This window comes from Manis pentadactyla, chromosome 6 (genome assembly GCF_030020395.1).
Source record: "Manis pentadactyla isolate mManPen7 chromosome 6, mManPen7.hap1, whole genome shotgun sequence".
Classification (NCBI taxonomy): Eukaryota; Metazoa; Chordata; class Mammalia; order Pholidota; family Manidae; genus Manis; species Manis pentadactyla.
In genome coordinates, this window is record NC_080024.1 from 34,106,413 (window position 1) to 34,134,408 (window position 27,996).

Consider the following 27,996-nt stretch of genomic DNA (forward strand, 5'->3'; position numbering starts at 1 on the left):
GAAAAGAAGAATAGAATACATGTTATGATCTTCGCCTTTTTGATGATAATCATGATCTACAGAGCTAGATCAAAGTGAAGCAGTTTTTGCCTTTGATAGATTGCTGTTGCTGTGATTAATGGTTAACTTGTTTAAATCAAAGCCAGCTTTATTTACTGCTGCTTCATTTGTTAACCTGCGGCACACCTCAACCAGATGAGCACAGCTGTGGCAATTTTTACCTTTCCCTATGGGCTGGGAGACATGGAGCTTGTTCCTAAGAGAGGATGGCAGAGTGCAGTCATGGCTACCCTCAGTGGCTAGTGTGGCATAATAAGAAATACATGTTTGGTCTTTATTCCCAGTTTCTGGCACAGAGCTCCCCAAACCCTTGTAATTTCTGGAGCATAACCATGAAAGGGGTGTCTTTTGCTGTTCATTAACAAGCCCCTTTCGCCTCACTTGAGATTATGTTAATGAGGTAATTTTGGAAAGCCCCTAAGGAGGGGTGCTAGTTGCCAGGGGAACAAACTATGTGATCAGAGGGCTGGACCTTTCAGCTCCACACTCTCAACCAGAGGAGGGGTGAGGAGCTGGAGGCTGAGTTCATCACCATTCACCAGTGATTTAGCAATCATGCTTACATAATGAAACCTCCATAAAAACCCTAAAAGGAATTTGGATTGCTTCTGGGTTGGTGAGCATGCTAGGAGAGAGTCATACTCCATGGTCCACGGGGACAGAAGCTCCTGTGCTTGGGACCCTTCTGGACTTGCCGTATGTATCTCTTCATCTGGCTGTTCATTTGTATCCTTTAAAATATTCTTTGTAATAAATCAGTAATAGAAGTAAAGGTTTCCCTGAGTTTTGTGAGCCATTCTGGCAAATTATCAAACCTGAGGAGAGGGTCATGGGAACCCTCTATTTATCGCCTGCTGGTCAGGAGTACAGGTGATAAACTGGGACTTGGAATTGGCTTCTGAAGTGGGGGCAGTCTTTTGGGACTGAGCTCTTCACCTGTGGGGGCTGTGCTAACTCTGGGTAGTTTGTGTCATATTTGAATTGTGTGACACCCAGTTGGTGTTCGGAGAGCTGGAGAATTGGTTGATGTGCAAAAAATCTCTGCACATTTGGTGTCAGAGGTTGTGTGAGTGCAGGAAAACTGAAGTTTATTTTTCATGCCTTTGTAAGAACTAGAAATGGATACCCCATCCTTCAGGTGGATGCAGCCCAATGTTGGGTGTGGGGCATGTGAGTGGACAACAGACTGGATTTCAGCTCCACCTTGCCCCCTTTGAGGGGCATCCTTACCTTGTATGGTAAGCAGTCTACACAACTGTATGTGATAGCCCTGGTGGGAGCGCCATCCAGGTAGGGCTTTTGGACCAAGCTCCTAGGTGTTCGCACTCACATTACTGATGCTGGCTGTTGTCTGCTGGTTGGACAGCTTTGGTTTGGTCTTCCCTTCTCTCCCTCTTGGAAGAAGAGATGTATCTACAGGAACCGATTTCTCCGGGGACTCAGGCCCATGTCCTGGGAGTCCTCCGAGCAGATGGTGTACATCATAATCTCTGCCCCTTTGAAAAGAGTGAAACAGTAGGAACAAACTAAAGAGAAAAGTGGTGGACATGGAAGAGGAAAAGTAAACAAACCTTGAGGCTTATTCTCTGCCAGGCACTGGTGAGTATTTGACACACTTGGTCAACCCTCTTTTTCTCAACACATCCCTGAATAAGGGAGATTACAATGTTTGGTCTTACTCTTGGGTTTCTGTCAGGCTAAATCTTATAGGGAGCAGGAGAAATAATTTGCCTCTTTGGGATTGTATATTTATGCCTTTAATTGAATGACATAGGATTATCTAACTGAAATTTCTTCTATCAAAGGCTTAGCTGAAAAAAAAAAGTGACCTTTAAGAAAGACTGTCTTAGGAACATGCAACCACTCATCCATTCCTTCATGCCTTCTGATTTCTATTCTTGACCAAAAGGTCATGTGCTTTGTTAGTGTGATCCCTTTTGTGGTCACTGACTCTGTGCCTTGAGGACAACTGATTTATGTTTTTTGGGTAAAAAGGTCACTAGCAAACAGTCACATAGGTTTTAATGAACAGCTGCAGCAGTATGTACTGTGTGCCGGGCTTGGTTCTGGGCATTTCATTTCCTAGCCAGATCAGTATTATATTTCCTGTGCTGTGCTAGCACCAGGCCTCACTGTAGAAACCTGAGAAATATTTGTTGAATGAGGTAAATGGAATTTCCTGTAAATATATGAGTCTTTAAATCATTCAGTGTCACTCTATAAAAACCCACAGAAATCTCCTTTAGAATTTAGTGCTTGGAAAACACTTATTTCCCCTGAGGAACAGGTATGCTCCAAATGAGAGCCACAAACCTGATCATGTTGCTTTTCTTTATACACCTATTTGGTTTCACATTCAGGAATCTCTGTATGATGTCTCTGAGAGTCTGAACTTTACTCACAACGACTATAATGACTTCTGTGGAGTATTGGTGTTCTTTTTTTTTTTCCTCTGGATATAAAAAATTAAATTTTTTTTTAGGTCAGGTTTTAAGCTTAGGTCAAGTGACTGGTTAAGCTGCTGCTAATGAACTCACAGCAAACAGTGAGCACATAGGAAGCACTTAATACATGTTGGCAGTTGGTATTATTACTGATTTATTTTTCCCAGAGCCAAGTGAATGCTGAGAGAAACAAAGATTGACTTGACCGACCTCAGCTTTCTAGTCGTGTCTGTAGATCTCAGATACATGGAAAAATGGAGAAAGCTGCTTCTACACTGTTAAACTTCACTCTTCACCCACCCAGTCACATGATATGGTTTAAGTAGTAATCTTTTTAGACAAGTTAATTCTGGCTGTTAGAGGACACAGTTAGCTGAGAATGTTCATGCCTCTTAGAATAAACAGAAACAAAATTAAAAACAAGGAAAAGCAAAATAAAAGTGAGAGAAGTCCATGTCATTACAACTTCGAACACTTACACCTTTTGGACAGTGTCTGCCTCAGGAGTCTGGATGGGCTTCACCAAGGAAGCACTAAGAGGGTCAAGGGTCATACTACTCAGCTCCGGCTCTGCGAAGACAAAGATTATCTTTAATCAGCAAAGGAAAACAGGCAACAACCCCAAACCTGGGGAAATATCTGCCTGGTGAATAGTCAGTGGCATGCAAATTAGCACAATGTTATACCTAGGTATATAATACCCAGGTATGTTGTACCTAGGAAATTAGCAAATGCTGCAGAAACCAGTGTTGTTTCATGGCAAGTGACATTAAAATTAGTAAGACCCTTTAGGAAACTGATACAACAGTATGTAGCAAGAACCAGAAAAATGTTCTAGTCTTTGATCAGGAGTCTCCTGGATGTTTATCATAAGGAAAAAATTCTAAAGAAGAAATAAGCTTTTTGTACAAAGTTATTTATTACAACTATATTTATTATCATTATGAATAATAATACTAGTTATTATTATTGTGAATAATACTAAATTAGAAATAGCCCAACAACGGGAGATTGGGGAAATAATATACGTTCACTAATTTGACATTTAACATTATGATTAAAAACATAAATAAGCAATATGAAAAATGTGACCTAATGACAAATTATAGAATGGTGTGTTAGAACTCTGTAATATGGGAGATTTTATGTGTGTTTAAATTTTTTCCTAAAAGTCCATTGTGGTTATAACACTGAAAAAAATTGGTTTAAAAAACCCACAAATATTACTACTCAATAGCCAAAAACAAACAATCTGAGTAAAAAGTGGGCAGAGGATCTAAATAGACACTTTTCCAAAGAAGATATACACATGCTAACAGACGCATGAAAAGATGCTCAACATCACCAAGCATCAGGGAAATGCAAATCAAAACCACAATGAGCTATCACCTCATACTAGTCAGAATGGCCACTTTCCAAAAGGCAAGAAATAGCACGTATTGGTGAGCAAGTGGAGAAAAGGAAACCCTCATGCACTCTTGTTGGGAATGTAAATTGGTGCAGCCACTATGGAAGGCAGTATAGAGGTTCCCCAATAAATTACAAATAGAACTACTATATGATCTAGCAGTTCCATCTGGGTATTTATCTGAAAGAAAGAAACACTAATTCAAAAAGATGCATGTAACAGCATGTTCATTGCAGCATTATTTACAATACTCAAGATGTGGAAACAGCCTAAGTGTCTACTGATGAATGAATTGGATAAAGATAATGCTATGGAATACTACTGAGCCATAAAAAAGAAGGAAATCCTGGCTTTTGTGACAATATGAATGGACATTGAAAGTATTATGTTAAGTGAGTTAAATCAGAGGAAGACAAATTACATGTTATTTATATGTGGAATGTAAAAAACAAAACAAAACAAACAAAACAAAACAAAACAAAAACTCGTAAATACAGACAACAGATTGGTGGTTGCCAGAGGGTAAGGGGGTTGGAGGGTGGAAGAGATGGGTGAAGGGTGTCAAGAGGTACAAACTTGCAGATGTAAAATAATAAGTCATGGGGATATAATATACAGCATGGGACTATAGTCAATAATATTGTATTGCATATTCAAAACTTAACAAAAATAAATCTCAAAGTTCTTATCATAAGGAGATAATTATTTTCATTAACTGTATGGTGACTGCTGAGAACTAGACTTACTGTGGCGATTACCTCAAAATGTATATAAATATCAAATTATTATGTTATATATCTAAAACTAATATAATGTTACATATTATTTTACCTCAATAAAAAAAAAAGAAAAGCAAAAAAAGCAGATGTTATCCTATGAGGAACGTGTACTTGCCACACAGCTAGCACTCTTTGCTGGGTGCTCTGAAGAACATATTGGTAGCTCTTATATATAATTTGACATAACTAAACATGCAACTTTTAAATTTTATATTGTTTCAGATCTTTTATAACTAAAAAGAACTGCACAACATATGTTGTGAATATTTTTGATTATTAAAAGACTTACTCTTTGTTCACATCTATGATTATTGAGGGCTGTACAGTCTTTAAGGCACAATGTCTAACCACCAAATTGTTCCTCAAATTGTTCCAATGTATACTCTGAGGAAATGGTCATTCATTCCTTCGTTTATCACATGTTTACTTACTATGTGCTGGGCATTGTGTTAGGTGCCAGAAATATAGTGGTGAGTAGGATGGGTACCCACTCTGGTGTCAGGGAGCTTACATTTTTTGTGGGGAAGATAAATATTAACACAAAAGAAAACAAACTCTTTGCAAGAAAGACTAATATTCAATCCCTATTTCTTTCTCTTTGAGCAGATTCTTGCATGAATTAATTTACTTATCCTCAGTTTTGTTTACATAAAGGTATTACAACTTTAAATAAAGATTTGAAAAGAAAAAATTCATTTGTCATCTCACCAGCACCATTCCCTTAATACTCACAGTGAATCCGTTTTTCAATGTTCGATCACTGTCCACTTCGCTCCCCCAACCCCCACTCCAGAACCTCTTTGCACTTGACTCCCTTCTGCCATTTCCAAACCTAAAGAGTGGCATCTACTGTCTCACACATCAATCTCCAGACTTTGGAATGGGGACAAAATTGTTAACATACCCAGCAGTTGAGGAAACTGGGAAGGTTGATTGAAGTAGTACTTTGGAATTTATTTTGTCTTGGATCACATATAATACTAAGAGAGAGTGGGAGCTGATTTAAATATTTTCATGATGAGGGTTTCCTTCTCTTACTTGGCTAGCTCAGTAAAAGCTCCCTCACTGTAGACATTGACTACTCTTCACAGCTATTTTGAACTTTGGGACTGGGCACCATAGGACCAGCAGAGGGCGCGTTTGTATTGACCAAAAGCTAAGGTTCTACATTGGTTTTACTTTCACCATTTTGATTAGAATTGAAATCCTGTCAGTTCTTGGATGTGGACCATAGAAAGTTGATTTCTTTTTTCTCTAGTGGAATAACTTGATGTTTAGGAAGCCTTGGAACAAACGAGGCTGTACTTTGAATAATAACTTACAACTTTTAACTCCTTTAAAAAATATGTAAAATATTTTAAGAATGCTGAGTATAGAAAAAATATTGTATGTATTATGATTGCCCATGTACTTAACTACTTAGCTTTGTGAAACCTTAATAATTGTGTCGTATTTTATTGATATTTTTCCTAAAGAAATAAAACATTTCATACATAGTTCAAGACTTCATTGTATCACATACAATCACATTTTCCCTCTTTCCCCAGAGGTAACCATTCTGTTAAATTTGGTATTTATTAATTGACTGGATTCAGAACACACTACCCCCAAAATATTGCCCTTTGGCATATTGAGTATTTTAAGCTGAAGGAATTTGAGAAAGGTCAGGTGCAGGAGGGACTCTCTGACCTCTCCTATTTCCCCTAAAGCAGGTCATGAGACCCTCATGTGAGGGGGTCCCCCCCCACCCAGGTGTCACACAGATAGAAGGGGCACCCTTACCTCCGAAGACAGAGGAACTCTGAGAGGAGTCCGAACAAACAGGACTTGCTAAATTCCCCCTAGTTAATGACTCTTAGTTATACCCTTTTGTTCTATCCTGTTTTTTTCATGACTCCATTCTTCATGAAACCTAGTATAAAAATGCTCAGGCCTAACAATTTCTCCAGGTCTTCATTTCCTTATGAACTCTCCTGTGTCACATAAAATTCATGTTAAATACATTTGTAAGCTTTCCTCCTGTTAACCTGTCATCATCAGTTTGATTTTCAGGCCCAGTGTGGGACTGTAAGAGGGTCAAGGAAGTTTTTCTCCTACACCGTCTTTGTGCATATCTTTATCTTTACCACATATAAATTAACCTATAAACAACATATAATAGTATTTTATATATTAAAAATTTAAATGGATCCATAGTATCATTTGTATAACTTTTATAACTTGCTTTATTTTACTTAACACCTTTAAAAAAATTGAAGTAGAGTTGATAGACAATATTATATTGGTTTCAGGTATACAGCATAGTGATTTGACAATTATATACGTTATGAGATGCTTAATTATGGTAACTATAGTCATTATCTGTTGCAACACTTTGTTTTTGAGATTAATCCATGATAATATGTATAGTTTCCATTCATTTATTTTAGGCTGCTTTACATTATTCCAGTATATAAACATACCACAATTTATTTATCCATTTTCTGTTGATGGTTGTTTTGGTTATATCCAATTTTTTGTGATTACAAACAATACTGCAATGAGCTTTCTGGAGTGGGTCACGGTTTGTACATGAAAGCATTTCTCTGAGGTGTACCTAAGAATGGAGTTGCTGTGTTGCAGGATATATGCATCTTTAACTTATAGTCTTCATTTTTGATATTTGGCTAGGCAAATCTTCGTCTTTGTTTTTTTTCAAAATTGTATTGACTATTTTTTGCCCTTCTTCATGAAGTTTGGGATCAGTTTATCATGTTCCACCAGAAATCCTGTTGGGGATTTTTAAAAGTTGGAATTGCATTGAATTTATAGATTGAGTTAGAGAGAATTGTCATCTTTTTATCTTTCTATTTACGAACATTATGTACAGCATTATATAGACTTATATTTATTCGGGTCTATTTTTATTCAATAAAATTTTATAATTCATGAAAGTCTTACGCATCTGTTTAAAGATTTATTGCCAGAATATATATAGTAAATGGTATATTTGGAAATTACATTTTTCCTGCCTTCCTATATAAACTGTACCACTGGATAACTAAGTAGTAGAAAAGGAAAAGGGTTATTCTTTTTTTTTTGGAGGAAAGTAAGGTAAAAAATTACCTGGACTTTCCAAGTAATAAGTGAAAAAAGAATGATAGAATTTCATTATCACTGTTTTGCAATCTTTAATGAATTAATGAATCAGTAGCAGCTGGAATCATGAAAAGGCAAGCAAACGTTGTATCTCCTGATGGAAGAACACAATGCCCTCCATGAAATGATCTTGCCAAAAGGGAAAATCAAACCCTCAATCTGATCAAGTCCCTAGATCTAAGAACTAACTTTTAGAAAATACAGAAGACAGAGAAACATGTTAAACTACACCATGAGGATGCAATCAGCAAAATCTCGATTGTAGGAACCTCTACAAGTGACCCAATTTCCTAAAAATTAACTAAAAGGGAGAGAAAAAGTAAGGAAAATTTATAAATTAAAGGAGACTTAAAGGCCATATCAACCAATTGCAAGCAAACAAATTCTAAAACAATTATAATAATTATGAGACAGAATGTTGAAAGAACTGATTAAATATTATATTAAAGAAGAGCTCTAATTTTTAGGTGCAATAGTGGTACTTATGGTTATGTCAAAAGAGTCTTGTTTTTTAGTGATACCTACTCAAGCATACATGGGTAAAATGACATAAGCCTAGAGTTAGTTTCAAAATAATATGAAAGGAAGGAAGGAATCGGGGATCTAAGTGGACAATATTGGCCAGGAGCTAGGTACATGGGATTCATTGTGCTATTCTGACCAAATCTATGTTGGTTTGGGGTTTTCCATAACAACAATTATCTTAAAATTGCATTATAAATTGTGCTTTATGGCTTGAAACACTATCTTTTTCCACTATTGACTTTTATGTACTGATCTATATTTATTGATCTTGCTATATTTTTTGACTTGTCTTTTAATGGTTTGTCTTTTAATAGTTTTAATCCAGGCTCTTGGGTTTTCCATTTATCTGTTGAGATGATCTGTTCCTCTAGGTTTAACCTCTGTATGAATTATTACATAAACAGATTTTCAAATGTAACATTGAATTCCTGGGATAAACTGAATTCAGTCATGGAACATACACACACACACACACACACACACACACACACACACACAAACACATATTTAAATAGAAGCTTAAGCTAATATTTTATTTAAGAGTTTTGCATCTTTCATCATAAGTGACATTGATCTATAAATTTCCTTTCTTATGTTGTCCTTGTTTCTAGTTTCAACTGTTTTTGGTTTTGATGAATTTGGGTCTCAAGTTAGGTATGAGCTTTACTTCCTGGAGGATGGAGAGAATTTTCAAGATCAAGTGGCAACAGCTGTGTTCTGGGATTTTTTGAAGACTTCCATGGGCTTTCCATCCTGGGCTGAGTGTAGTGAGCCAGAAGCATTCTTAAGGATGCTCCACTTCTCACTGTGGAGAACTTTGAAATACTTTCCAGAAGGAACACTAAAGTGGTAATAGAGCATGTAGGCCATCTAGGCTGTTAGGAACTAGCAGACTATTCTGAGCCCAGGACTGGTGCTCCGATGGTAGAGCCTGGCAGTGTACAGTGACTGTGTAGCCTCACACACAGCAAGCTGGCGAGCCAGGAGCCCTGACCAACATGGTGAGGTGGCCCTTTGCAGTGGTACTACCTTCCAGACTGTGGATTCTGGTGCAGTGGTACTGCCTCCACTCTTGGGCACACACTTCTGGTCTCCCTGCTTTCCCTACAGCTTTAAGACAAACATTCACAACACTCCTCACTTCCTTGCCCAGTTTGGGCAGTTGTTCCTTCTGGAGCTGTTTATTCCTGGAGCCATGAACCGCCCCTGAGGAAAGGCCTTCAAACCCCCCTCTACCTGGTGGGCCAGTAGAATGTGAGCAGAGGTGGGATAGGTGCAGTTCCTTAATTGTGCCCTTAGAAGGTAGCTGTGGGCCCAGCCCTGACTTTTTCTCTCCTGTCCTGCAGGGTGAAGGAGATGTGAGCCAGCTGACCATGCAGACAAGGGTACTAGCAAAGGGGATGGCAGAGAGGTAACGAGAGAGAAGGAACGTGGTCCCTGGACAGCTTCACGGAACAGAGCTGTCCTGCCTCCTGTCTGCCAGCTCAGACTTTTCCATGAGGAAGAAAGAAACTTTCCCTCTTGTTTGAAGTCACTTTATTTTGGTCTTTGTTAGAGCAGTTGTACCAACATCTTAACTACTGTGCACCAATTTCTTGAATAAAGCAAGTGCTCTGAGTTTTTCCAGCTAGCATCAGGGACCCTCTGCACCTTAAGCAGGCCTCCCCAGATCTCTCGCTCCTCCTCAGAGTATCTTAGTTCTGCCACATTCCAAGGGGGCTATGTCACCATTGCGACATAACCTTTCATGGAGTGCAGGGACTGGTAAGCCAGCTTCATTCAGATTGGGTCTGTGCCAACACCCAGGCTTAAGCACAAGGACTTACACAGGGGACTCAATCAGTGCCCCAAGAGCAAGTTTCCACTGCTGCTGAGACTGATTTGGGCAGTAAAGAAATCATCTTGTAATCAACTTAGAACAAGTCTCTCCTGACAAGGTGCAAATGATGGCTACTAAAATTAAGGTTTTTAAGAAATAGACTATAGCTTACCCTTAGGGAGCACCTACTCTGTGCCAGGCATTCTTTTTTTTTTTTTTTTCGTTTTTATTAAGGTATGATTGATATATACTCTTATAAAGGTTTCACATGAAAAAACAGTGTGGTTACTACATTTACCCATATTATCAAGTCCCCACCCATACCCCAATGCAGTCACTGTCCATCAGTGTAGTAAGATGTATGCCAGGCATTCTTATAAGCCCCATTACCTTTATTACCTTTATGTTACAACCACCCCATGAGATAAGTACTGTTAGCATCACCATTTACAGATGAGTAAAGAAGATGTCTAGAGAAGTTCAGGAACTTACTCAAGGCCACACAGTAAGTGGTGGACCCAGGGTTCAAATCCACGAATTAGACCTGTTAATCAGTGCTCTTGATCACTGTGATGATGCTTAATCAGTGCCCTCAATTCCTCCCACCCCCATTATTTTTAAAAGAACAGATTAAATTGAGTCACTGCCAAATTCAGAGAAATCCTAGAAGCAAGGCCCAGGACAGTGCTTCTCAAAGTGTGGTCCCTGGACCACCAACATCAGAATCACTGGGGACTTATTAAAATTGCAAATTCTATGACTTCAGCTAAGGTCTACTGAATCAGAAACTCTAGGGGTGGGGCCCAGAAATTATTTTATCAAGCCTTTAGGTAGTTCTGATGACACTGACTTTTGAGAATTCCTGGCCTAGGAAATAAGAATTAAAACAAGAATTGTAATTTTATTCTTTCCTTGGACTTTTGGGGGGTGGGGAAAAGGGGAGGAAAGGAAAGTTTTGCATTTAAAATAAGAGCAGTTTCCCAAACATTCCTTGATTTGGAGGTTGCTGATTTGACCTGTCTTGTGAACACTTGCATGCGGTATTGTCCCCAAGTCCAAGACTCATGTATTCCCACTGGTTCACTGCTTATAATTAACCATGAAGAACACTACTTAATTTAAAGGAGAAAAAAAAAATCCTGAAAATTAACCTTAAGACCTATCAGGGGAAAAATTGACCCTTAAATAGTTTTAAAAAAATTCCTTGGCACTTACTCCTTTTTTCCTTCAAAGATTTGAAATCCTTTTTTAAACATTAGCATTTATCATTCAGGACAGGCAAATGCCTTCTTTAGTTTTCTGCAGTGCCATTTCACTGCATTAAAGACTGTCTGAATAACTTTTATGGAACTCAGCTGGAGCCTGTCCCTCTGTCATGAGACAGGAAATCTGTTTTGACTGACTTGGCCATTGCTTAGATTTGGCCATGTTCTGCACTGCCTAAAGCCTCCATTGTACTTGGCCAGGACCTTGGAGCTGTGTCTGTTCACATTCTGCATATGTGATTCACCATATGGAAGATCTGAGACAGAATGTGTTTCCCTGGCCATTGTTACTCAGCTTTGAAAATGCAGGAGGCAAGAGACTTATGTTAACAGAAACCCTGCTTAAAAGCTTGACCAAACCTAGGAATTGGGCTACCATAATGTTTTGTTGTCTGATATCCAGAAGCAGGGAAATCTTTTTAAGTGAGTATAAAAATTAATTTTTTTTTACTAGAATATCATTGAAAAATCTGTGACTTTGCACACTTATCCCCCAGTGAGTTCTTTTGGTTTCCCTCACCCCATAGGGTCCAGGGGAGATAGGAAGGGTTGTGGTGTCACTTCACAGGTTGGTAAACTGTGATCATGAGAGGGCAGCTATTTGGTCACTATGATATCCAAGCCAAGATTAATATTCATTGAAGGGCCTCTGTGCATGAATTACTTCATTTCTTCCTCATGCAAACTTATGAGGGGAGTACGATTTTCAGTCTCAGTTAAGGACACAGAGGCACAGAGAAGTTAAGGCAAAGGTAGTCCAACTCCAGAGCTCACAGTCCACCTAGCTGCTCAGACCAGCTGCTGCTAGCCTATATAGAACACCTTATGTGAATTAGAGAAATGTGCGCCAGGAGAACGGCCAAGTAGAAAAAGGAGCCCCCTTAGGGTGGCTGCACCCAGGACTGGGAAAGTTTGGCTTAGGGAGGACAGCACAGGCTGCATTTCAGGCCTCACCTGCTCCCTCTGCTGGACGCCTTTGCACAGCAAACAACCGGCACATTCCGACTGGCTAGCCCTGTGTCTCTATTCCTTGAGAATGCAACAGTCTCACACACCCGTTCTCACTCCTGTGAGGTGCAAAGAGGATAAAGAACAGCTCTGCTCCCTGGCCCTAGCCAACTGCAGCGTCATGCAGTATCCTCAGGTGTTCCCCGGGAGGAGCTTAGCGTCTAGCTCAAGGTCTGGGAATAGGAGCTAGGCCAAAAACCCACTTCTGGGCCCAATATTTCCTAGAGTCATCATTATTAAATGCAGCATAATTTTGGGAGGAAGCCTTTCTCAAGTAGCTCTGGCCACCCAGAGCTGCAGGTAACAGGGGCTGGTCTCTTGATGATGCTGTTCCCCTGTCTGTTGGAATATTATCCCTCACATAGAATATGCTCCCAAACCTGTATGTCCAAGGCCCAGGGAAAGCGGGAGGAGCAGGGAGGTGGGGGTGCCTGTGGGCCTTTTTGTAATGCCCTAGGGTCTCTACTCTCTTCCATCTGTCTGAAGCCTGGCAGGAAAGTAATCTTTTAGTAAGTCCAAGGACATAAAAGGATGTTATTATCAGTTGGTTTGTGATACACCAGGAGCACACTGGAGTCTGAACTCAGCACTGGTCAGTGTTCTGACTTCCAACTCATGACCTGAGAGGAAATGGAAGGGTCATTCCACATTAGAATCTTTGAACAGCGCAAGTTTCATCCAACAATTATTGTGATAAGACTTAAAACCCAACGCCTGTCTCTACCTTGGGCGTCTTGAAGATTTCCTCTGAGGGGTTCTCCTGGTTCTTCATGATGATCCAGTTCATTTCCGTTTTCCTATTAGGTTAACATATAACAAAAAATACATAAGACAAAATAAACACAAACACTCTGGTGGTCCATGACCTTTTGTAAAAGGAAACCCAGTTTTCTTAGTTGTTTCTTTTCCCCTTTTGTCAACTTATTTAACTTAAGTGTCCAAGAAGTCTGCAGCCGGCATGAACAGCCCTGAAGAGCCAGGCTGGCTTGGCTGTGGTGCTGAACACTGTAGCTTCTTAGCTGCCCTTTGCTTGTGGGGAGGCCGTCCCATTCATCTGTGCAGTGCTGCATGCCTGGCCTTCCCAGAGCTGGCGAGAGGCATGTCTCAGGCAAAGGCCAACTAGTGGAAGCAAGCAGGATACCTCCAAGGGCTTGGTGGAAGACAGTAGAGACTGAGAAAAGAGGGGAGGGTGGGTAGAAGCCAGACCCCCAAGGCCTTGAAGGGAGGTTAAAGACTTTGGTCTTTATCTTGAGAACAAATGGAAGGCACCAAAGGTATAAAGCAGGGGAGCAAAAGGGTCAGATTGTCCTTTTATGGGGTGTCCAGGATTACCACAGATTTGTTTCTTATCACATTTAATCCCCTCTTCCTTCTTTCTCTGAGTGACCCAAGCTGTTTGTAATCCTACTATCCAGAAATCTCTGCAGCAGCGGTTCTCACCCTTGGCTGCACATTAGAATTATTTTCAGAGCTTAAAAAAAAAAAGGATTTCCTGTATCTAACCTCAAATTATAAAATCAGACTTTCTGGAGTTAGGGCATTTTTAAGGCTTCTTGGGTGATTCCAATATGTAGCTGGGATTGAGAGTCACTGATCCTCTAATGTTAGAAAAGCAGGTCATCGGTAGCCAAAGTGAGAGGGTGAGTCAGTGACCCAAGTCTTGGCTTTTGTCACCTGAACCTCTGCTTAATCCACAGCTTCATTTCAGCGAGAGAGAAAGGCTCTGATGTGGATGGCCCTGGAAGTCTCTCCTAGGACTAAAGTTCCTCACCCCTTTTAGGGATAGTCGGTCTCCCACTTTACTATCAAATACTCAAGCTGCTTTGGAAAGAGACAATTAATTATCTGCTAATTTGTTTGACATTCTCTTCTCTATGGCTTTTTACCCTGTATGTTTCTCACGTGTTAGCTTAGTATTTGTAGATGATGAGATGTTCTGACATAAAAAAGCTGGAGCAGGTAAGTATTTTTCTTTCTTTTGATTTCTCATTTTGGAGACAAAGCAGATTTGGCCTAGGTGCAGTAAAAAAGAATTCATCCTTGAACAAATGGAAAGGTTTTAAAAAATTATTGCAGAAAAAACCTGCCTCAGTCATAGACAAATGCGAAGTTAGAAGACTAGAGATGAGATAAATTGAAATGAAATTCTTGTTTATAAATCCTTTTAACCTAACAGGAAATTGGATTAAAAGAGAGAAACAAGCTGCTTCTTTTGGAAGAATTTTAAAGCCAAGAAGGATAAACGTTAAGTCTTAACAACATGCAGCTATGAGCTTAGAGGAAAGAAATATTTTTCTCATTTCACAGATGGGGGGATGGAGGCAGAGAGAATGATATATTTGGAAGGACTCTTCTGGTAAGTCCTTGTTAGAAAAAGTGATAGAGGATCACGGGAAGATGGCGGCGTGAGTAGTTCAGAGCAAATCTCCTCCCCAAAACATATATATTTGTGAAAATACATTAAATACAACTATTCCTAAAAGAAACACCAGTGGCTGTAGTACAACAGCCAGGATACATCTACATCTGCGAGAACTCAACATCACACGAAGGGGGTAAGATACAAGCTGTGGTCAGGTGGGACCCGAACGCTCCACAATCCCAGAACCCGGCGGGAAGAAAGGAGTCAGAACGGGGAGGAAGTGAAAGCCCAGGACTGCTAAACAACCAGCTCTAGAAATCCGCACCCGTAGCACAGACACAAGGTGCACAGGGTGCTGGATATTAGAGAAACGGAAAAGCAAAACCTGTGGGCAGGTCTCCGCAACCGGCGCCCTTGAGACAAAAGAAAAGTGAGTGCTTTCTGCAAGTCTTAAAGAGACAGGGACCCCATTGCTGGACGAAGTCGTCCCGGCACACTTAGCCAGCAACTGAGAATCCCGGGGAACCTTAGGCGCCCTAAACCCTGGGGAGGCAGCACAGCTCTGAAGCCCCTCACAGCCTAAGCAGCCTGCCAGTCATTCCTCCAACTGGTGCGGACCCTGACACACCAGCCCAGTAGCGGGAGAATGGCAGCACATACCGGGGGCGGTGGCGCCGGAAGGGGCCAGGAGCAGATCGTGTGCGCCAATGGTGCCCAAACGGACCAGGAGAGGCTTGTGCGAGCCTACAGTGGCGGTGACCGAACAGCCTGGGTGCGGCTCGCATGCACCGGTGGCAGTGGAGCCAGAGGAGCCCGGTAGAGGCCCGCGTGGGAGAGCCCCGCGCGTACCTGCAGCAGAGCCAGAGGGAGCAGGTGCACTTCCAGCAGCCAACCGGAATCCCATCCCAACGCACAGCCGCCCAGGCCACACACAAAGGCTGCTGTTGGTACACAGCTGCCCGGCAGGGGCGCCGCTATCACGGAGGAGTGCACCTGGCGTGCCTGCCACTCCCCGCAGGGCTCCACGCTGCTCTGACAGAGACCCCACCCACAGTAGCTTAGGGGATTAACCTGGTGGCTGTTCCAGAAGTGCAGGTAACCAACACAGGCAGTGGAGAAGGACAAGGCATCCAGCAAGCAAGAAAGGACTTCCTTCTCCCAGCTGACACACCCGCAACCTGCCTACAGCCACCACTATCACCATGAAAAGGCAAAAAAATTTAGTCCAGTCCAAGATAGTTCAGACAATACCTGAGAGAGGATCTGCAGACACAGACCTAACCAGTCTCCCTGAAAAAGAATTCAAAATAAAAATCATAAAAATGCTCACAGAGCTGCAGAGAAATAAGCAAAATGTAAGGGATGAAGTCCGGAGGGAGATTACAGACGTCTGGAGGGAGATTACAGAAGTGAAACAAATTCTGGAAGGATTTATAAGCAGAATGGATAAGATGCAAGAGGCCACTGATGGAATAGAAACCAGAGAACAGGAACACAGAGAAGCTGATACAGAGAGAGATAAAAGGATCTCCAGGAATGAAACAATATTAAGAGAACTGTGTGACCAATCCCAAAGGAACAATATCCGCATTATAGGGGTACCAGAAGAAGAATAGAGAGAAAAAGGGATAGAAAGTGTCTTTGAAGAAATAATTGCTGAGAACTTACCCAAACTGGGGGAGGAAATAGTTGCTCAGACTACAGAGGCACACAGAACTCCCGAGAGATGGGACCCAAAGTGGACAACACCAAGACACATAATAATTAAAATGGCAAAGATCAAGGACAAGGACAGAGTATTAAAGGCAGCCAGAGAGAGAGGAAAAAGGTCACCTACAAAGGAAAATCCATGAGGCTATCATCAGACTTCTCAACAGAAACCTTACAGGCCAGAAGAGCATGACATGATATATTTAATGCAATGAAACAGAAGGGCCTTGAACCAAGGATACTGTATCCAACATGATTATCATTTAAATATGAAGGAGGAATTAAACAATTCCTAGACAAGCAAAAGTTGAGGGAATTTGCCTCCCACAACCACCTCTACCAGGTATCTTAGAGGGACTGCTCTAGATGGGAGCACTCCTAAAAAGAGCACAGAACAAAACACCCAACATATGAAGAATGGAGGAGGAGGAATAAGAAGGGAGAGAAATAATCATCAGACTGTGTTTATAATAGCTCAATAAGCAAGTTAAGTTAGACAGTAAGGTAGTAAAGAAGCTAACCTAGAACCTTTGGTAACCACGAATCTAAAGCCTACAATGGCAATAAGTACGTATCTTTCAATAATCACCCTAAATGTAAATGGACTGAATGCACCAATCAAAAGACACAGAGTAATAGAATGGATAAAAAAGCAAGACCCATCTATATGCTGCTTACAAGAGACTCACCTCAAACCCAAAGACATGCACAGATTAAAAGTCAAGGGATGGAAAAAGATATTTCATGCAAACAACAGAGAGAAAAAAGCAGGCGTTGCAATACTAGTATCAGACAAAATAGACTTCAAAATAAAGAAAGTAACAAGAGATAAAGAAGGACATTACACAATGATAAAGGGCTCAGTCCAACTAGAGGATATAACCATTATAAACATATATGCACCCAATACAGGAGGAACAATATATCTGAAACAAATACTAACAGAATTAAAGGAGGAAATAGAATGCAATGCATTCATTTTGGGAGACTTTAACACACCACTCACTCCAAAGGACAGATCCACCAGACAGAAAATAAGTAAGGACACAGAGGCACTGAACAACGCACTAGAACAGATGGACCTAATAGACATCTACAGAACTCTACATCCAAAAGCAACAAGATACACATTCTTCTCAAGTGCACATGGAACATTCTCCAGAGTAGACCACATACTAGGCCACAAAAAGAGCCTCAGTAAATTCCAAAAGATTGAAATCCTACCAACCAACTTTTCAGACCACAAAGGTGTAAAACTAGAAATAAATTGTACCAAGAAAGCAAAAAGGCTCACAAACACATGGAGGCTTAACAACATGCTCCTAAATAATCAATGGATCAATGACCAAATTAAAATGGAGATCCAGCAATATAATCAAACAAATGACAACAACAACAGAAAGCCCCAAATTCTGTGGGACGCAGCAAAAGCAGTCTTAAGAGGAAAGTATATAGCAATCCAGGCATATTTAAAGAAGGAAGAACAACTACAAATGAATAGTCTAATGTCACAATTATCGAAATTGGAAAAAGAACAAATGAGGCCTAAGGTCAGCAGATGAAGGGACATAATAAAGATCAGAGAATAAATAAATAAAATTGAGAAGAATAAAACAATAGAACAAATCAATGAAACCAAGAGCTGGTTCTTTGAGAAAACAAACAAAATAGATAAGCCTCTAGCCAGACTTACTAAGAGGAAAAAGAAGTCAACACACATTAACAGAATCAGAAACGAGAAATGAAAAATCACGATGGACCCAACAGAAATACAAAGAATTATTAGAGAATACTATGAAAACCTATATGGTAATAAGCTGGAAAACCTAGGAGAAATGGACAACTTCCTAGAAAAATACAACCTTCCAAGACTGACCCAGAAAGAAACAGAAAATCTAAACAGACCAATTATCAGCAATGAAATTGAAGCGGTAATCAAAAAACTACCAAAGAACAAAACCCCCGGGCCAGGTGGATTTACCTCGGAATTTTATCAGACATACAGGGAAGACATAATACCCATTCTCCTTAGAGTTTTCCAAAAAATAGAGGAGGAGGGGATACTCCCAAACTCATTCTATGAAGCTAACATCACCCTAATACCAAAACCAGGCAAAGACCCCACCAAAAAAGAAAACTACAGACCAATATCCCTGATGAACGTAGATGCAAAAATACTCAACAAAATATTAGCAAACCGAATTCAAAAATACATCAAAAGGATCATACACCATGACCAAGTGGGATTCATCCCAGGGATGCAAGGATGGTACAACATTCGAAAGTCCATCAACATCATCCACCACATCAACAAAAAGAGACAAAAACACATGATCATCTCCATAGATGCTGAAAAAGCATTCAACAAAATTCAACATCCATTCATGATAAAAGCTCTCAACAAAATGGGCATAGAGGGCAAGTACCTCAACATAATAAAGGCCTTATATGATAAACCCACAGCTAAGATCATACTGAACAGTGAGAGGCTGAAAGCTTTTCCTCTGAGATCAGGAACAAGACAGGGATGCCCACTCTCCCCACTGTTATTCAACATAGTACTGGAGGTCCTAGCCAAGGCAATCAGACAAAACAAAGAAATACAAGGAATCGAGATTGGTAAAGAAGAAGTCAAACTGTCACTATTTGCAGATGACATGATATTGCACATAAAAAACCCTAAAGACTCCACTGCAAAACTACTAGAACTAATATCAGAATTCAGCAAAGTTGCAGGATACAAAATTAATACACAGAAATCTGTGGCTTTCCTATACACTAACAATGAACTAATAGAAAGAGAAATCAGGAAAACAATTCCATTCACAATAGCATCAAAAAGAATAAAATACCTCGGAATAAACCTAACCAAGGAAGTGAAAGACCTATACCATGAAAACTACAAGACACTCTTAAGAGAAATTAAAGAGGACACTAACAAATGGAAACTCATCCCATGCTCCTGGCTAGGAAGAATTAATATCGTCAAAATGGCCATCCTGCTCAAAGCAATATACAGATTCGATGCAATCCCTATTAAATTACGAACAGCATTCTTCAATCAACTGGAACAAATAGTTCAAAAATTCATATGGAACTGCCAAAGACCCCGAATAGCCAAAGCAATACTGAGAAGGAAGAATAAAGTGGGGGGAATCTCACTTCCCAACTTCAAGCTCTACTACAAAGCCACAGTAATCAAGACAATTTGGTACTGGCACAAGAACAGAGCCACAGACCAGTGGAACAGAATAGAGACTCCAGACATTAACCCAAACATATATGGCCAATTAATATGTGATAAAGGAGCCATGGACATACAATGGGGAAATGACAGTCTCTTCAACAGATGGTGCTGGCAAAACTGGACAGCTACATGTAAGAGAATGAAACTGGATCACTGTCTAACCCCATACACAAAAGTAAATTCAAAATGGATCGAAGACCTGAATGTAAGTCGTGAAACCATAAAACTTTTAGTAAAAAACATAGGCAAAAATCTCATGGACATAAACATGAGTGACTTCTTCATGAACATATCTCCCCAGGCAAGGGAAACAAAAGCAAAAATGAACAAGTGGGACTATATCAAGCTGAAAAGCTTCTGTACAGCAAAGGACACCATCAATAGAACCAAAAGGAATCCTACAGTATGGGAGAATATATTCATAAATGACAGATCTGATAAACGATTGTCATCCAAAATATATAAAGAGCTCACACACCTCAACAAAACAAAAAGCAAATAATCCAATTAAAAAATGGGCAGAGGAGCTAAATAGACAGTTCTCTAAAGAAGAAATCCAGATGGCCAACGGGCACACGAAAAGCTGCTCCACATCACTAATCATCAGAGAAATGCAAATTAAAACCACAATGAGATATCACCTCACACCAGTAAGGATTGCCATCATCAAAAAGACAAACAACAACAAATGTTGGCAAGGTTGTGGAGAAAGGGGAACCCTCCTACACTGCTGGTGGGGATGTAAATTAGTTCAACCATTGTGGAAAGCAGTATGGAGGTTCCTCAGAATGCTCAAAATAGAAATACCATTTGACCCAGGAATTCCACTTCTAGGAATTTTCCCTAAGAATGCATCACTCCAGTTTGAAAAAGACAAATGCACCCCTATGTTTATCGCTGCACTATTTACAATAGCCAAGAAATGGAAGCAACCTAAATGTCCATCAGTAGATGAATGGATAAAGAAGATGTGGTACATATACACAATGGAATATTACTCAGCCATAAGAAAAAAACAGATCCTACCATTTGCAACAACATGGACGGAGCTAGAGGGTATTATGCTCAGTGAAATAAGCCAGGCAGAGAAAGACGAGTACCAAATTATTTCAGTCCTCTGTGGAGTATAAGAACAAAGGAAAACTGAAGGAACAAAACAGCAGCAGAATCACAGAACTCAAGAATGGACTAATAGTTACCAAAGGGAAAGGGACTGGGGAGGATGGAAGGGAAGGGTGGGGAAAAAGAAAGAGGGCATTTTGATTAGCATGTATAGTGCATGGGGGGCACGGGGAGGGCTGTGCAACACAGAGAAGACAAGTAGTGATTTTACAGCATCTTACTATGCAGATGGACAGTGACTGTGAAGGGGTATGTGGGGGAACTTGGTGAAGGGGGGAGTGTAGTAAACATAATGTTCTTCATGTAATTGTAGATTAATGGTACCAGAATAAATAAATAAATAAATAAATAAACAAATAAAATAAATAAAAAAGAAAGAAAAAGTGATAGTCTTAATTTGAAATTCTGTATGTTGCTTAGAAAAGTATCAAAAAAACCATAATTTTTTAGATATATGAGCACACATGTGGAATGACTTATACCTAAGGTCATTTATTGCAACAGATTGGGAACAACCTAAATGTCTCATCAATTGAGGATTCCTCAACTAAATCATGTTTATTCATATAATGGATTACTATGCAACAGTCAAAAAGCATCTCTACAAATTAACATATAAAGAACTCCAAGGTAAGTTAGTAAAAAAAAATAAGACTCCAAACAATGTGTATACTATGTTAAGTTGTGTATAAAATACTGTCTATTTGTATATATCTGTATTACTTATACATGTATACAACAACTGAGAAAGGGCATACTGGAACCTCCTAACAGTGGTGTCAGAGGGGAGGGAACTGAGCACCTGGGAGACATACCTTTCATACTTAAAGTTTTAAACCTTTTGAGTATATTTTGGATTCAACATCTGAATAAAAACAAAAGAATAATAAAATGCTACCTGTCACTTTTAATGCAAGTTACAATGCAACGGCTAAATCAAGTGATTGAAACCGAGGTACTAACACTTGGTGAGTGAACAAAACCAACCGAAGGACTGAGCACTGAAATCCCAGTTCTGTCATTCTGGCCAAGTCACTTGCTCCCCATCTGTCCGTTTAGCCCACGAACACTGATTGAGTATCTGTTGTGTGCCAGGTACGGTGTGAGGCATTGGAGGCATAAAGCTGAAAGGTCTGTTTGTAAGAGACTCACTGCCTTGTGGAGAAATGATAAATCTTCACCCTTGCAATGCAGTGTGATAAAGGCTGTGAGAGATTTTTAAGGTTTCTGCAGGATATCCTGGGAGGCGAAGCCAATTAGGCTGGGATAGGTTTGCTTACCAATGGACATGGTGCCAAGTCTTGCAGAGAAGAGGAGGTAGGGCAGCTCCCAACAGAGGGAGTAGAATGTGCTGATGAGAAAGTAGTTTTGTGTGGCTGCAGTTAAGAAGGCAGTGTGAGTTAGACATGGGTCACATCTTGTATGTAGCAGTTTAGAGTTTTAAAAAATTGCATTTGTTACATTTTTCTATTTATAAAAGAAATACATCTTTGATGCAGGATTTAACCAGGCCAACAGGGATGTAGTAAGGAATTGCAAGCAAACTAGTGTTATGACATTGCTGACTTTAGAAAGAGCACTGGCTGCAGTGTGGTGTCATAGGGCTGGGGAGGGTTGGCGGTGGGTGGGGAGAGAACAAACACCGTGAGCACAACTGCAGTGCTGAGACCAGGCAAGGGAGGCAGCTGCCTGAGTGGATGAGGTACAGGTCCTGGGGACAGACTCGGCACTGAAGCCCTGACTCCTACACTTCGTGCCTTACAGATCATGCGAGTTACTTAATGCCTGAACCTCAGTTTCTTCAGCTGACAGGGCTGGGTCAGGTGACCTGAAGTTCTCTTCTGTCCTTGGACAATCTTCCATCAGTCCTGCCCACTACCCTCATGCACAGTGCCCCATCTGAGCTTGGTACCTCTAGGCCCACAACTGCTTTCACAAGGAACTGCCAGGAGGATGGGGGAGCCAGCTGCATGACCTATCACTGGACCTCAGCCTTAACATCCAAGAAATGGACGTGATAATAAATATTGTCCAGAGTGCCTAATAACCTTGATTAGGAAAATACATCTGGAAATTTTGTGTAACATACCGTGTAACACATCTAAATAACACAAGAAAGGACTTTCTTGATGGAAGAAAATCAGTATTTCATTTGAGAGTTTCAACTTCAAGGTAATAGAACTTTTCTTGTGTGTTGAAAAGATACCATACTTTTTTCTTTAATGAAGAGCACTGATTTATGAAAATCCTAAGGTATTTTGTGTTATTTAGATTAAAAAATATTATTAAATCTATGCTCCTCTCCCAGGTTCTGAACCCAGAACAAAAATATATGATTAAATTATTTACTGGAACAGAATTACAGGCTTCACCAGTATCAGGTGTGGTAGGTTTCGTGGCGCTGACCCTGGCTCCCAGTGCTGCCAGCCATGTTACCAGTTGTCATCTCTCACCTATTCTCAGTTTCCTCATCTTCACGGTGGCAATCTGCACACTTACCAGGAAGGGAGTTGGGAAAATTAAATAAGGTTCAGTACGTGAGAGGCCTGCCCCTTAGCAGGGATTAATGAATATTTGTTTCCTTTTCCTTTATGAATTGAATCCTTTGTACATGGGAACATTCTTTGAAAATGATTAGTTCATATAATTCTCACCTTACTGTTCTATCATCTCCATTTTACTAAAGTAGAAGCAGAGTCCCAGAAGCATTATAAGGCCACTCAGAGTCAGAGAAGACCCAGGGCTTCCCAAATACTGGTCTGGTACCTTAATATTGATAATAGTTCACTTAATCCTGGGCCTCCTCCTTTTAGAAATATGACAATGCCCTGCATATTTTTCCTGGCAATATTAACACTGAGGTGTCCTGGAATCATTCCCTCTTGAAACAAGCTTTTGATCCCTCTATAACTCTCCTGCCAGTGGTCAAAAAAGCATGTTTAAATGTCTCTAAGGCACCAGAACTTGTTTCTTGAGGGATCTGCTCCATCTCTGGACATCTTAAGCCAAATATTGTTTCCCTGTTACTTCCACTCACTGAAATCCATGCTGTCCCTCCCTAAATGACTGCGGGATTCAGTGGCAATGATAGTCATCTGCTTGGTGGAATGTGCCCTCATCTGCCTGCATAAATAAAACCTGTGGCTGGCCCCAAATCAGGGCGGGATTGTTGCTCAAAATCTTGTACCCAATTTTAGGTAGGTTCCTCTCCCTGGAGTTTGAGGTACCAAGTGACAGCTACCTCTGTGATGGTTGTGATGAAAGTGCCTGGAAAAAAACCTCTATCCTAATTTATTTACTGATTACCATTTCTTTTTGCAAAAAATAGATTTTGTAAAAACATGGTTCAGTTTTTCTGTGAACCTAGATATATACTATAGGTATCTCCCCAAATCTAAGCCTGATACAGATTATCCTATAGAAAGGGCTAATGGTGTTGCCTTCAGTGTTATAAAGAAGTTCTTTAACTTGAGGAATCCACATGTAATAACTGAAAAATGAACATGACTCTCCCCTAGCAACTGCGCCTGCCTCTGCCACAGTCTTGTGCTGATATTATCTGTTTCTCTGTTTATATCCCTCTTAGATTATAGGCTTCTTGAAGGCTAGTGATGGAGATGATTTGTGATTCATCTGTGTATTCTCAGTGCCTATTGTAGTGTCTGATACACACAGGATGCTCAATATATGTTGTCTGAAGGGAACTGAGTGAATATTGGGAGAGAAAACTTCACTTTGACTCCACAGAATGCAGGCGGGAGTGGGGGGAAAGAGAGAGTCCTGTAGGGTCAGAAAATCTTCCTTCAGCAGACTAGATGAGGGCTCAGGGATCGAATGTTCTAGAAGGAGCTGTGCTGGATGCTTAGCTAACATGGTAGCTAGTGGTTTTGATTGGATAGGACTCAGATGGGGTCTGCAGTGAAGCTTTGTGGTAGATGGCTAAAAACATGGGCTCAGAAACTGAGCTGCCTTTGAATCTTGTTTCTGTCAGTTACCAATCATATGATATTCAGGAAGTTAGTTACCTAACCTCTCAGTGCCTTGGTTTTCTTATCTGTAAGATGGAAGAATGCTACCTAGTTCTTAGATGTGTTCCGTGAATTAAATGAGTTTTTGCCTGTACAGGTTAGGACAGAGCTTGGCACAGAGTAAGTGCTCAGTCATGTTAGCAATCGTTTCCATCTCTTTCCATTCCCCTTTTCTGCCTCAATATTTTCATCTCTTATCCATATCCTCTGAAATGCACAATGCTTTCTACATGCACCAGGCAAGAACTAATGAAATGCCCTGTGGATAGAAAGGAAATGCACAGATGAAATGTGTAGAATGAGTTGGTTTCTATACAGCTCCAGATACTGAGAATAGGCTGGCTGTCTTTCTCTGAACTCACCATCCTTTTCATCACTGAGATTCGTGTCTTCCTACAAGGCTGACCCTAAGAATCCAGGAGCTACAATGCCAACAAGAAGAAGGTCTCCTAAGGAAACTAGTTAACACAGAGAATTCCCAAGCAAAGGAGTTTTTTGGGAGTCAGAAAGCCTATTATTGCTGTGAGTCTCCTGAAGAAGCAGGCTGAGTTACAGTTTCTGTGAGTCTCAGAAAGGGTGGACTGGAAAGTGGGCCTCAGGAATGACAATGCTTTTCCTCTATAATATGGTGCCCAAATTGCCACACAAGTGTAATACAAAATCACTGTGGGCACGAAATACACAAAAAAGTATTGTGAAATTCCCCACTCTGAATTCTGTAGTTTCTAGATGTTCATAAATGTGTTCTTATCTTATTTCCATAGCAAAAAGATCACCTTTGAACATACTATACATGTTGCCAGAAGGAGAATAAGGATCTCACTCCGTTTTCTTTGTGATGTATCCCAAATGCCCAGCAAGTGCTGGACACATCAGTAGTAGATGCTCACTGCAGTTTCAATGAATGAGCAGTGATGATGATGATATCTCATCCAAGAAGGTACCAACCACAATTTTTTCAAGTCCTAAGGGAAGAACTAAACTATTGATAAGACAAAAATGTTAGTTTCATTAATAGACGTGTTTTGGGATGAACTGTGTTCTCCAAAATTCATAGATTGAAGTCCACATCCAGTACCTCAAAATGTGACTGCATTTGGAAATAGTCTTTAAAGGGGTAAAATGAGATAATTAGGGTCGGCTCTAATCCAGTATGACCAGTGTTTTATAAGAAGAGGAGTTTAGGATGTGGATACACACAGAGGGAGGACCATGTGAAGACACACGGGGAAGAAGGCCATCTATGAACCAAAGAGAAAGGCCTCAGAAGGAATCAATCCTACTGATGCCTTGATCTTGGGGTTCTAGCCTCCAGAATTGTGAGAAAATAAATTTCTGTTGTTTAATCCACTCAGTCTGTGGTAGTTTGTCATGGCAGCCCTAGCAAATTAATACACTAAGAAATGAATCAAGGTAATTATTTTGAGTACTTGTAGCAAACATCTTTTGTTTTGCTGCCCAGAATCATTCTCCCTTATTCTGGCTTTAAGTACCCTATTTTCCTCTTTGAAACATGTCACTCCCAACTGTTAGTGCCTGTGGCTCTGAGCTGGGCCAGTTAGTGCTTATATTCCATTCCCCAGGCCATGGGGATTCATCTGGACATGGGCCAGTGGCCCAAGTCAGGCCAATGAGATTCTGTTCTGGAATGATCTAGAAAGGAGAAGCTGGTGGTCATCTTGCCACCATGGTGAAAGAGCCTATCTAACAGAGGAAAGCAGAGCATAGCCATGGAGAGAGAGAGAGATGGATTTGGGGCAAATACATGACCCTTAATCAAAGCCGCTCCTCACAGAGCTGGGGCTGGGGTACCCAGAGAAGACATGGCCTGAGAACTCTGGGTCAGCGAGGTTAGGAGGGTCACTCTCATGGCCCCCAGAGCTCCTGCCAGTCTCTAGCCCTGGGTAGTGTCACCATCACAAACCCTGAAAATATTTGGTTTTCTTCTCCTTTTCTTCTGTCTTTCCTGGTCACTTATCAAGGGCCTGGTGTGTCGTCTTCTAGGGCGGCACGAAGGATCTGAGATCCCTGAATGTAAAGCCCTGCTTTGCTCCCAATCAGTTTCTTATACTCCACGGTCATTTACTTCCAGTTTATTCAGCTCTGAACAGGGCAAACAATGGGTAGGAAAGGGGCCCTAAGCCAGAGGGCTGTGGGAAGAAAAGGCGGGTGAATTTATGGAGCAGGTACTGACCACCTTCCATGTGCCAGGTGCTGTGTTAGATGCTGGGGCAGGAGGGAATATTGCCGAGACAGGCAAGTTGCAAAAAGCTTACTATAGTTAACTCAAGAATCAGACTCCCCTACAGTAGGGTTATCAGCTCGACCTAGTTACAGTGGTAAAACATTAACAATTATTTTAGCTACTGTCAAGATAAAATTAATTATATTTGCCTGTTTTATAAGGTGATTCAAGGTTATCCTTTCTCCTCTCTGTTCCCTGTCCCCTGTCACCCAAACCATACACCCAGCTGATTTGTCCCCGATGGCTGGCTATGATTATTGTCCTAATTTGTTCTTTCTTCATCTGCTACAAACTGCCTATTTTCTGTCCCTTCTGATAAAGCATCAACTCTGAGGGTCTTCTGAAGCTGTTTTTGTACCATGCAGAAATGTATTAACTGGAATGCCTGTGTATGTGTCTATAAAACCCCTCGTCTTCTCAGTGTGAGATCACCTTCAGGAACGGCGTCATGTCGATGTACAGCTTGCGCGTGTAAAATTCTTTTCTGTTTGAACATATCAGCTCTTTATTTGTACAGTTTTGAAGCTCCCCTGTCTTCTGAGCTGCTGCCTCCAAGGACTGCTGGGCTCCCTGTGAAGAGAAGCAGAAAGCCCGGCCTCTGTAGGAATGATACACAGTGCAACAAGAGCTAGTCCAAATCCCCAAATATTTATAGAAAGTAATTTTTCATCCTTGGAACACTAATCTTAACACCTATTTTTACCATTGAAGGCCCAGGGGAGCCCTGTATAGAGAATAATCCAAGACTGGTTATTAATTCATACCTGGGGACAGGGTAATGAGAAAGTGGAAAAGGAACCTTACTATGTTACAGGGTTGTAATCATTTTATTTAAC

The 27,996-nt window shown here is 40.6% G+C and overlaps 1 protein-coding gene across 1 annotated transcript in view; it reads right to left on the reverse strand.

Annotated features, from left to right (window-relative positions):
- Nucleotides 1-27,996, reverse strand: part of KIAA2012 (KIAA2012 ortholog) — a 120,074-nt gene that overhangs the window by 11,175 nt on the left and 80,903 nt on the right. The window contains exons 14-17 of the mRNA XM_036927998.2: nt 27,593-27,730; nt 13,171-13,243; nt 2,984-3,074; nt 1,391-1,556 (exon numbers count right to left, since the gene is read on the reverse strand). Of these exons, the coding sequence (XP_036783893.2) occupies nt 1,391-1,556; nt 2,984-3,074; nt 13,171-13,243; nt 27,593-27,730 (468 nt within the window). The remainder of the gene's footprint in view (nt 1-1,390; nt 1,557-2,983; nt 3,075-13,170; nt 13,244-27,592; nt 27,731-27,996) is intronic.